The sequence below is a fragment of the Ptychodera flava genome (assembly GCF_041260155.1).
Source record: "Ptychodera flava strain L36383 chromosome 23 unlocalized genomic scaffold, AS_Pfla_20210202 Scaffold_23__1_contigs__length_28996876_pilon, whole genome shotgun sequence".
NCBI classification, from domain to species: Eukaryota; Metazoa; Hemichordata; class Enteropneusta; family Ptychoderidae; genus Ptychodera; species Ptychodera flava.
Genome location: NW_027248277.1, coordinates 23,119,061 through 23,131,293, shown reverse-complemented (window position 1 = coordinate 23,131,293; position 12,233 = coordinate 23,119,061). Strand labels below are relative to the sequence as shown.

The 12,233-nt window shown below is 35.9% G+C and overlaps 1 protein-coding gene across 1 annotated transcript; it reads right to left on the bottom strand.

Annotated features, from left to right (window-relative positions):
* Window positions 1-4,169: 4,169 nt before the first annotated feature.
* Window positions 4,170-8,074, bottom strand: LOC139124125 (short transient receptor potential channel 4-like). The gene is made up of 4 exons (XM_070690269.1): window positions 7,837-8,074; window positions 6,281-6,442; window positions 6,051-6,119; window positions 4,170-5,928 (listed from the first exon to the last, which is right to left on the bottom strand). The coding sequence occupies exons 1-4, from the start codon at window positions 7,912-7,914 to the stop codon at window positions 5,797-5,799; spliced, it is 441 nt and encodes a 146-aa protein (XP_070546370.1). The 5' UTR covers window positions 7,915-8,074; the 3' UTR covers window positions 4,170-5,796.
* Between the last annotated feature and the right edge of the window lie 4,159 nt (window positions 8,075-12,233).

The window sequence follows — 12,233 nt, the reverse complement described above, 5'->3', positions numbered from 1 at the left end:
ATGACGGCGAATGCCGAAGGCTTGCGCCCAGAGTGTCCGATTTTTGGTCAATCTTTTCTTCTATTTTACAGCTGGATCATTACTCTTCGTGCATGCCATGCCCGTACTACATTCAGTTGTAGTGGGCCATGGAGGGCCGAAGATCACGTGCGCCATTGTTCATCGTTAAATAAACTCGAAACGGTACAAGATTTTAGGTGCCCTATATCTGAATGTTGCAATATAACAATTTACTCATAAAACAAGTGTGTAACTTCAAAAGGAAAGCAGATGAGCTTACATTCGCAGATTAAACAGACATTACTTCACCATACCATTAGCCAAAATTAGTTTCGATTGTGTTGTTTATTAATGTAGGCAGAGAAAAGAAAAACTTATAAAACAGACAATACAAGGAAAAACAAGTGAACCATAAACCAACACTTCTGATTAAACAATAATAAGACACATCTAGTATTCTGGAGCATCTTTACACTATACACCATAGGGCGTTGTTCTGTACGCTTAGTATCTTGAAATTATTCACACTATTGTCTCTTGTCAAGTAAGAATGACATGCAGGTGTTGGAATATGCCTATTGAGTTTGTTTTCAGTTCTCAAAATTTTACCGACAAATTTTGTCGGGAGTTTTAGTGACAAAAGTGACTTAAAGATATAAATGGCTAAATTATTGTTTTCACAGATTACATGTTGTGTTTAAGCAGCGTTTGCACGTAATGAAGTATATAAGATTCTTACCCTTACAGTTCATAGTGGTTTTGAATTCATAGGTAGAGCTGTGGGTTGTGCTAGAGCAATGAATAATGTCAGTTGAAAATTGGGCGGCGGGGAACAAAGACATCCATAAGGCAGAGTTTCAAAAATTGTCTTTCAACAACACGTCACAAAAGACACCGCTGTAGCCTCTCATTTCAATACTGATCACCATGACCTCAATGATATCACAATCTCTGCAATAGTGAAAATCAATCAACCAGATGATAATCTCCGCAAAGGTGCGTGTGTATTCATTGCTTCACAAACAAGATAAAATGTTGGTTATTTATTCAATATATCACTCTTTTCTTTCTTAGTTCGTCAAACAATGAATAAGTTAACCAAATGTTAAAATTATAGTAAGTTAAGTATTTTGTCTGTGGGTAAAAACAAGACTGATAGTTCGAGATGTAAATTATAGAGAAGATAAAACCATGGTCCAATAACTGAGCGTATCAAAACACGCTCGTGTGCTGAAAAGAAGGGGAAAATCAGCACATTAGACTTGATTAGATTAAATTTTGAAGGACTGGTCACTCACCACAATAATATGTCTCTGTCTCGTCAGAGTCTGGTGGATTGGTTTCTTCTACACTAACACCCGAAAGAGATTCCATAACAAACGCGTTTTTACTTACGCCAGTCGCCATGTCAGTCGAGTTCATATTATCACCGGAGGGACGGTGATATTATATAGGGAATAAGGTATGGGTTCGTTGAACAGCAATGCTGATTCCAAGCAATGTTATATCGCTGACTTTGTGAAATGTCCAACTTGTTTCTGTTAAAAACAGTACAACGATATCGCCGTTATGTTCAAAACGCTGAAACAGATAATTATGCAAACGTTGTTGAAACGCACTTTGACGATTACACCCTTAGTGGTTCATGTCGAATATCACGTGACTCATTAGCATAAAGTTCGAAAATGTAATGGAAAACATTGTGGGTGATTAATGTAGGAGGTGAGTTTGTATTGCGAGTGTGTATGATGTTTGCCAACCGAAATTAAATACGCTCATTTGTATTATAGATGTACGTTTACTCACTGTCGCCAGTTGAAGATGGTGTCGCGTTGGTCAATACATGAGAGGGACAGACAGACAGATAGATAGATAGATAGACAGACAGACAGATAGATAGATAGATAGATAGATAGATAGATAGATAGATAGATAGATAGATAGATAGATAGATAGATAGATAGATAGATAGATAGATAGATAGACAGATAGATAGATAGATAGATAGATAGATAGATAAATAGATAGATAGATGAAGTATCTATCATAACGAATAATGAAACAACAGGCCTATTACAAACACACATTTGCTGCTCAGTAACCGTTTCTCAATTTTCCGCTTTGTCAAACTATATTGTTCATAACCAATCGCGCTTATCGGAGTCAAACGATGCTTAGTGCTTTAGGTTTTGCATGCAAATTTGCAATTAAACGATGTCTCCCCAAGCCCGTCCAGGTGACAACTTATTCCTCGCTTGTACAATGGACAGTTTGAACTAAAAAGTACAAACTCTATAACTATTGGGTAACAATTATTATAATTGTATATTCAAAATGCAAATAGTCATATTGTTTTGTTTTGTTTTTGTATTAAAAATTTTGAATTCAAATTAACAATAGTAGGAAAACTTGCTTTAAAGACGGTTGAAAACAGCTATAATTTAATCTAACACGATAAGAACTAATTTCGGATAATATGATCTTCAAATTTTTCAAAAATGTTAGATGCTCTATAGCTGAATGTTGCAATATAACAAATTACTCATAAAACAAATGTGTAACCTATAAAGAAAGGCAGATTAGCTTACACTTGAAGATTATGCAAATATTACTCAGATGTTCACCATCCGACTATCCTAATTAGTTTAAATCGTGTTATTTATTAATGTAGGCCGAGAAACGGAAACTCATAACACAGAGAATTCAAAGAAAAACAAGTGAACCATAAACCAACACTACTGATTAAAAAATAATGAAGAAACCTCTAGTATTCTAGAGCATCTGTACACTATACATCATAGGGCTTTATTCTGTACGCTTAGTATCTTGAAATTATTCACACTATTATCTCTTGTCAAGTAAGAATGGCATGCAGGTGTTGGAATATGATGATTGAGTTTGTGTTCAGTTCTCAAAATTTACCTGACAAATTTATACAAACACTTTGCTGGCTAGTTTTCAATGTCTGGAGTGACGAAAGTGACTGAAAAACAGAAATTACTGTTTTCTATCATTACATATTGTTTTAAGCAGCATTTGCATGTAATGAAATGCATAAGGTTCTTACTCTAACAGATCATGTTGTTTTGGAATTCATAGGTGGTGATATTGGCAGTGCCAGAACAATGAGCAATGTCCGCTGAAAATTGTGGGGGAACTAAGACATCCATATGACAGCGTTTCAGAAATTGTCTTTGAACAACACGCCACAAAAGGCACCACTGTTGCCTCTCATTTCACCATGACTTCAATGATATTACAATTTCTGCAAGAGTGCAAATCAATCAACCAGATGATAATAAGCTCCGCAAACGAATAGAATTCCTGTGGATTCAGAATCTAAAGATACTTTCATCCGTTGCTTGTGTGTCGGCCCAATTGTCGAATGCAAATAAGTTCAAGAGTCAAGTGCTTATCCGCGCCGCACCTGAGCCACATTCGACTTCGCCTCTTGGTGACACGGTCATTATTCCACTCGTATCTTCCTTCGCTGAACGAACAAAGACTATGGAATATATATATATATATAATGTATATGATCATACAATGTTTTTGTGACAATAAAAAATTATAAATTTGTAAAAAAAAAGAAACGATTGTATAAATTTTGAACGAATAAAAATACAAAATAATATTTATGAGGAATTCATGGTGTAGAGATTCCAATATTTCACGAGCTTTAAGATAAATCTTTGAATATCTTGACTCGTATATGCGAGAGATTAACATGCGTTCCCGTGAAAAGGACATGAACGGCTACCGATTCAGTCTTTTGACATCAAGGTTGTTGTTTATTTTACCACAATGAATCTGTACGATTGTTCTGACACAAAATTCAAGGTTTTTATAATAACTTTATGATTACCTTATATCAAGCACAATTTGCTAGTCAAAGCATTACGTGACACGGGTGCGTGAGTTGTCCCTCCTAAACTGAACCTGTGCGTAACCTTATTCGCACGAAATGCTTAAGCACCTCTGCGTTACGTTCTCTCTACTGTCGCAATTTTATCTTCTCTTTCATGTCGACTGTAAGGTAGCATACATCCACGAGAGCTATAACTTCTTTGAAAAATGTAATCGTGTATAGAGTTGGTGCAAACGCCATTGCAACGGGTTTCCCTAGCTTAAACCTGTGTACGTGTAATCAATGACTCTGTGACACTTTGAACATTGAAACATCTTAAGTCTACATAAAACTTTTTCAATGATACATTTGCGTATAAACTGTCATCAGATAATAAGAAATATCTTTTATAATACCCTTTTGATGACAACATTGTCGCTTTGATTATTTTCAACTTTTAGTCTTGAAATGAAATTATAAAAGATCCGTTAATGTCAGACTGCGATTTTATTTATAAAATCTGAATTTTTCTCATCAATAGTTGCTTCGAGATCAGATATTTAGGCCTTTCACCCATACTTATTGTGCAAGTGAGACTAATATACTCAAATAGTTGCTCGTGAATTCCATTTGATGATTTTGCACTTTATCGGAATAATAATTGCTTGAGTTGACTTCTCACTGATGACAAATCATTATATTGCAGTGAGCGAGAAAGCATCGCTTAACGTTTCCATTCAAATTGCTTATTGGAATAAACTTTACGGACACCCCTTGTTCTTGTATTATCTTGTAAGTGATTTAAACCCTCTTCAATTACATATATAAGAGTAAGTAAGTTAATATATGCATGAGAAAATTGGCTGTAGAAGTTGACCACTCTATGTTGGATATAATAGAATTAAAATCACAATGCAATGTATTTGTTGTATATGGATTACCTTAAGAGACAAAACAGCTGGTTTGACGAGATAATATTCAAGGTGTTAATCATTTGCCATAATGGCATGCATGTGAACCTTTTATGTCTAGCAGGCCGGTCAAAAGCTACTTTGGCCTTTTAACACGAAAAGCATAAGAGTAAAATTTAAAAGCACAAATCATGCTGTAATGATTTACATGAATTATAAACGAAATAATATCCCTTCTGGCAAATATATGTAACTCGTCACTGAAATCACAGTTATAATGGCGTCATATTGAAAGATCCCTAAACGACTGCTGCTTAAGCTGTCTACAAATGTAGTAAAACTATCTGGAATTTAGTTAATACGTTTGTGCACAGCATACCAATTACGTAGATTACGGCAGTCATGTCATCGCACATCAATTTTAAATAGCTATGTCATCTCTTGAATGTTGTTTACTCAAAATACAATTTCTGGCAAACCTGTTAAGTTAATTGATTTTGGTTTGAATTCATGCTTGCACGCAATAACTAAGTCTATGAAATATTTTGGGAAAAAAGTCTATAACTCTTTATCAGATTTAAGTATCGTAAATGGTAGAGCACTGTACTATGAAATAATGTAAGATGAACAACCTAAGACACACATCCACTGAGTGAAATCCTATAATACTTTGCATGGATTATTGCCTGAATTATAGCTGAATAGCGCATATACAAATGAATACAGTCAAGAATCCATCTGTTTTACTTAGCACACCTGTATTTGTGTGGAATCCTGTGAATTCACACGTATTATTCTATGATACAAGCAACAAAGTTAATGTGAATTTATCTGTATTATTGCCTTTTGATGCAGTGATCGAATCCTCCAGTGTATTTAAACGTTTGCTCAATCCCTACTTATACAGCTCATATAATAAGAAAGATGGTGAATCTTTTTACTGCAAGAGCTTTAAAGTGAGCTGTCACAAGTGGTACCTAAGAAAATAGTTGTACAAATTTGAGAGTCCGAATGACTTTCCCCGAGGCTCATTCTACCTTACATGTATACGACATCGCTAAGTTCATCATCGATAGTATGCGGTAAAGTAGTCGCGTGTCTGTGTACTGGCCCTTGACTGCCAAGGTTAATGTACTTGCTAACGTACTGCATGGTGAGAACACGAAGCACCTGTCAAAGAAATGCATATTATGTACTTGTTAGAAACCGTATTTCTATAAGTTGCAGTGGTCAAGAAAGTCACACACGTGGCGATAGTGATGATGTGAACGAAGAGGAATATCACAACTCACATCTTCATAAGGCAGTTCATAATTGTTTTCGCCATGTCCGTGGTGGCGCAACTCCGCCTCTCCAACATTCTGAAGAGGAAAAACGAATTTTCCGTTATTTTGATTATAGCGAGTTGATACCACGAAATCAGTTGAAATAGTGATGTGCTTTTGAGATATGTGATAAGATCTCAGTTTTACAATGCCTGCAGAACGATACAGTGTGTTGTGACAAAATAAAAACAACTTACCTCTGGACTTGTGCGGTTCGATTTGCAGAACATCGATTTGAAAATTTTCGTTATAAAGTTGCGAGTTGGGATCAAGTTGAATGGAGGTGGCAAGATTGGTCCTCTGATAAAGTCCATCCATAGTGTTGTACGACAGAAAGTCCATTCGATGTCAATGTTTTCCTACAAAAAAAACATCATTAGCTCATAGTGAGTTGAGTGCTTCGGTACATTATGTCAAATGCAGAGTGGGTAAATATTTTATGCAAAGTAACATCCTAAATACGGGATTTTATTGTTAGAAACGTCAATTTCTATTAATATTTTTGTAACAAAAACTGGTTTGCTGTTTTCCTTGTATATCTAAGAAACGTTGTATGGACACATTTCCACATTGAGACCCATTTAAATTATGTGACACCGAGATCGCTTCAATTCGCGTAGTTTGTCGTCTGTATACATCGACATCATGACGGGGTAGCAGTAACACCCAAACAATTAGAGTGAGATAGGCATGCGATGACTGAGGAGGGTACAAATATATTTCTAATGTTTGACATTGAAAATGGCTGACATCACAGGCTGTCTTAACTCTATTGGGAAAATATTCGATTTTTGACAAAGTAAGACAGTGACATGATTCTTTCTTCAGGACATTTAAAAGGAACCCTACCCTTGATGGTAGATCAGAAAAGTATTTAAAAAAATAACGCACCCGTGTCTCTCTCTCCGAGACGTATTCTACATCAACACAGCAGGAGATAAGACATATGTGAAGCAATCGTATCATTCAAATATGTAAGTGTGAGAGAATTTTTTTTCAGCGATAAATTATTTTTAAAACTGTAAATTTTAATTACACACTCGCGTTTTATTTCAAATTATTCGACACTTTCAGACAACAACGACCTGGAAAATAAGATATTTTGTCATTCTGTAAATTTTTAATGTCGACCTTGTGGAAGATCGGCCTTATTGGCCAAAAATTTTATCGACAGTAAATAAAGTTAAATAAATAAATAAATAATAAATAAATAAATAAATAAATAAATAAATAAATAAATAAATAAATAAATAAATAAATAAATAAATAAATAAATAAATATTTGGGCATTAACCATAGCCTAAAAGATGTAAACAAAAAAGTAATATTTTATGACGTCACATCAAGGTGATAAGAGGTTATATTCTTCCAGAGTGTTCAAGCTCCTATTTGAATTAATGATTAGTTATATTGGAACCTTTTTTCAATGAATGTTTGTATAAGAGCAGTAGAATGTATTTCCTAGTGGAGGCCTTACAGGCCTCAGAGGAGTTTTACCAAATTTCAGTCAGTCAAGTATCTAAAGGTTGAAGGGATTAACTGTCAGATAATGAGGAGAAGAACTATGGATCGGTGCTTTTTGTTACTTTCGATCAATATGAGAATATTTAATATTTCACCTCACACAGTGTCTCTGTTATTCACGAAGAAAACCTGCCTCGGTGGCTCACAAATTACACTACTTGGTAATCGAAATATCCCATGATATCAAACATTGTGTTAGATCACAAGTATGTTAACTTCAAATACATACCTTTATTTTCGTGTAGGTTTCAGACATCATAGCGATGCAGAGGTTAAACAGTATGATAATTATGAAGAAGCAAAACATTCCGTATAGTATATTACCGGTTATGGAGATAGCCCAAACGTTGAGATGTTCGAATTGCTCTTCAGAGGTTTCATTGACGCCAGTGTTTATCGGAGAGACAGATAACTCATCATGATAATTTGAGCCGGAGACAGACCATATTAAATTCTGTATAGCCCTATACCAACTAAATCAAAGGTAAAGTTAACAACATGTTAACAATGCTAACAACATTGTTTTGATTCTGTTGAGTATCTATAAAAATATGTGATGATTTCAAAATGCACGAAGCCACTTTACTGCTTTTCAAAGGTATTTGATGGTACCTCGCTCACCGAAATGGAGATTAAGATACGAGATAATCTATTTCATTTATAAATAGCGAAAACGTGAAAAAAGAAAATTGCTCATCAATTGTCAAATGAGCAGCTTGATGAAGAAAACACAAAGGAAGATATGCGATCAGAGACTGATTAATATCGCATTTATATAATGATGCGAACATGTCTTTTTGTGTATTCATCAATAGATGCATTCTTTACAATGACACTGTATTTAAAATATTGACGCTATCGTTTCTTTGGGTGTGTTTTGAAATGTAAAGGCAGTTTCTACTGCAAACCTACCTATCCCAGCTCTCTGATGCCTCGATACGTTGCAATCGCTTTACGCCATCATAATTGTAAAAAATACCAACCGCAAAAACAATGACCACAAACATGAACAAGCAACAAAAGTTCAAAACGTCTGACGACATCCGAATAAAGATCAATAGTATAGAGCCAATCTTCTTAAAAAAATAAAGATACTGAAGAGTTCGTAAATTAATAAATACAACAGTAACTACTACTAATCTTGTAAAAATTATCAATAAAGTAGACAATGTACGAAAGCCTAAAGGCGACAGCGGCAGCTGGGTAAAATATACAAGAAATGAGCGAAAACGAAGGTTGTAAAGTTGCAAATATCAATTACATTCCAGCCGTCCCGAATGTACTTGCTGAAACCAAAGGCTATGGCTTGCTGCAGTTCATATACTAAGAAGCTTGATGCTTGCAAAAATGAGAGATAAGGGTTTATATGCCAGAGCATAATCCATAAGAAGAAAAAATTCGAGAACAAATATGAGATAAATCTAGTCTTTGGTGACATGATGAATTGTGTATGAGGCCATGCAATATGCAAAAGTGCAAGGAGGGGATGTAACAATCCACAGACAACCACTGCAAATACGGCGTAGAGGATATTCCACCAAAATCCTGGGTATTCTGACCACTTAGGTTGGCCATGTAACCATGCTGACCGCATGATTTCTTGAATGTGAGAATGACTGATAAACTGTCGGAGAAAGTACAAGCGTACGTAGGTAAGTGAAAAAAACAAAATAATTCTTTGTCTTTCATATCGATTAATAACGCTGAACTGTAAAGTTTAATATAAGTAACCACAAAAATTGATAAAGCAACTTTCGCAGTTTGTGAAAGGAATGGTATAAGGGCATTTCTCTAGCCCCTTCAACTTGTATAAACATACGTCTGTCTTGACATTAAATTTGTTATATATACCTTCTTTTGATTTTTATCGATAGCCTCATTCACAGTTTTCCAACGACCATTACTCAACGAGGACAAATTAGAGTCACTTGCACCGTGTAGTACGGTCCGTAGTGTTGCCGAGTCCTCGCACATTTCCAATAATTCAACAGTGAAATCTTCCAGTTTCATGTAAATGTTCGACAAATGTACCTGTAAATTAAAAGAAACGCACACATGTAAAATATGTATCAGAGTATGAAACTAAACGGTTTATTTTTCTAGGGGTACCAGTCTTCTACTACCTGGCAGTGAGGACCATAGCGCAAATTTATAACCCTAAGGGAGATCACACGTTACCATAAATATATTGCTATCCCAGAGGCTATAGGCCGAGGGGTGCAGCGACGTGTTTCTAATAACGCGAGGCCACGAGGGGTAATAAATGGTGTTAAAGACCGAAAGAAGACGAGGTTATACGATTTTATAAATCACCACATAATTATGCTTTTAAATGTTATTGCTTTGGCTGTGTTCAGATATATAGGCACTGCAACAGCATAGTTTTAGGAGCTTACAGGGTGATTGATTCCAAATATAGATAGCAGTAGTACCCGCAGAAGTGCATATTATTTTTAACATAAAGAAGCAAAACATATCTTTAGCATACTGTCTAGGTTACACGTGAATGATTGTTACCAATGAACTCTTCATGTTCAATTGCTGCTTGAATAGAAAATCTTACTGTTCTAGTCAGGGGTTTGATGCACATTCCCGCTCTAAACACTCGCCATTGTTTTTAACTAAACATTTGAAAAGTTAAATCATAGTTTGCGCTTCATTCTACCGCCTATATACGCTTGTTTGGCGAAATTTATTCCATGTTTCTACGGGAAACTGAAGTGTCGCTGAGGTATATGAACGAGTTCATCTTCGGCCATGAGCTGTTTCATTGGTTGATTCATATTCTCCTCTGTAGCATAGAGAAACTTAATTAGAATCTCTGTACGAAGAAACCCCTACAGTATAGTTATAAACCTATGAACCTCCTGTGTAAAGATTCCAAGATTTTAATGGCAATTAATGGCAATTCACGTGTTGGTGTATCTTAAGGGTGTGATCATTACAATTATGTGACTGAATCAAAAGGAATGTAATCACCCTTATCAGATGGAAGCAAAGCTGTGTAACCACACGTGTGATGTTGGACAATTGCAAGGGCCTAGCCAAGACCAGTTGGTTTGAACTTGAAGATATCAAAAGACAGACCAAACTTTTAAGACAAGGACCTCTAAGAACGGAACAGCATTGCCACACAAGGATACCCCAAGGGATAAGCCAGCCTTACCAGACGGGGTCATAAAGGGAAGGACAAACCTTGCCAGATTGGAGCCCCCTAGGGGAGGGCCAACCTCATCTAAATGGGAGAACCAAAGCATGATCCTACATCAACAGACAAGGAGCACTAATGTTCCGAGTCAAAATTTGCGAGGGGTTACCTAAGGCGAGATTATTTTTCAGGGGCACAGAGAGAAATGATTTGATTTTTAAAATTTGGGATCTCAAAGTACAGAGTTTAACCCATACACTGGTTTATACCATACAATGCCATACCTATACTCTATTGCCAATATGAGAAGTGAGCTTTTTGCATAAGTTCATAATCACATTAAATATTGATAGAGACTCGAAATGGTCACGTTTAGTCACCTTCAACGACATCCTTCTCCAAAATAAAGAGTGCCTCCACGTCATGGAATGTCCCACGATCACTTGGGTAGGCGTTCCATACATGAGAAATGACGGGGCATGCGAGCGTTCACGTTATTAACAGAATGATTTTAGTGCTCCATCATTCAGGCGATATTTCCACATTTAAATTTGTGTTGCAATCTCGAAAGATATCATAGAGACTTGCAAAGGTAAAGAAAGGTTGATTGTACAGGAAGGCGACGGATTTAGAAATCTATGTAGGAAAAATTGGACATTTTCTGATCCGTCTACGCATTTCATTGATAAACTGCCACGTGTCACTGGCATTTAAAGTATGTCTTGTTGAACTCTTTGTTGCAGTTGGGAATATAGAACGAACCTCTGGTGTAGTTCACCTAAACTCAGCATCACAGACTCAATTTCAAAGGAAAATATTTCTGCCCTGGATGTCAACTTAGATGCAATTAGACAAAAAAGAAATTTAAGACAAATTTTAGGTTCCTTCAATTAAGAGTCGACAACTTAGAAGAATATCTACCTGTTTTAAAGGCACAGTTACGTGAAGAATCTTAAAGAATAACAGATCTTGAAAAACCAAAGTGCTTGTACGACCTTTGGACGATGTTCTGTTAGCTGCGGCAACTTAATGATTCCAATAGGCGATTTCAATGCAAGAGTTACCAATCTGGATTATTTTATTGTCGATGACACGACCAAGTATGATACTATATTGTAGATTGTTTCAGACACAATCTGTACATTCTCTCCTTCTGGGGACTCAGTTGTAACGCCAACAGGGAAAATAAGTGCAGTACTGTATAAGAAAAGTATGGTATGGTATGGATATTTATTATAGTGACATTTGCACTCGCAGCTCTCCGCTGCAACTGAGACAAAATACAAAATGCAACACTGTAAAAATACAATACGTGCAACCAGCCCACACGGGCTTACAGGTCACTTCAAAGCAGTAAAGTACAATAAATTAGCACTGGTGATACAAAAAAGTTTTCCTGACGGTATAAGCTGCTTCAACAAAGCGTGCTAACGGTCTACAACAATTTGTAAATAAGAATTTTAACTTTTCAGGGTCTG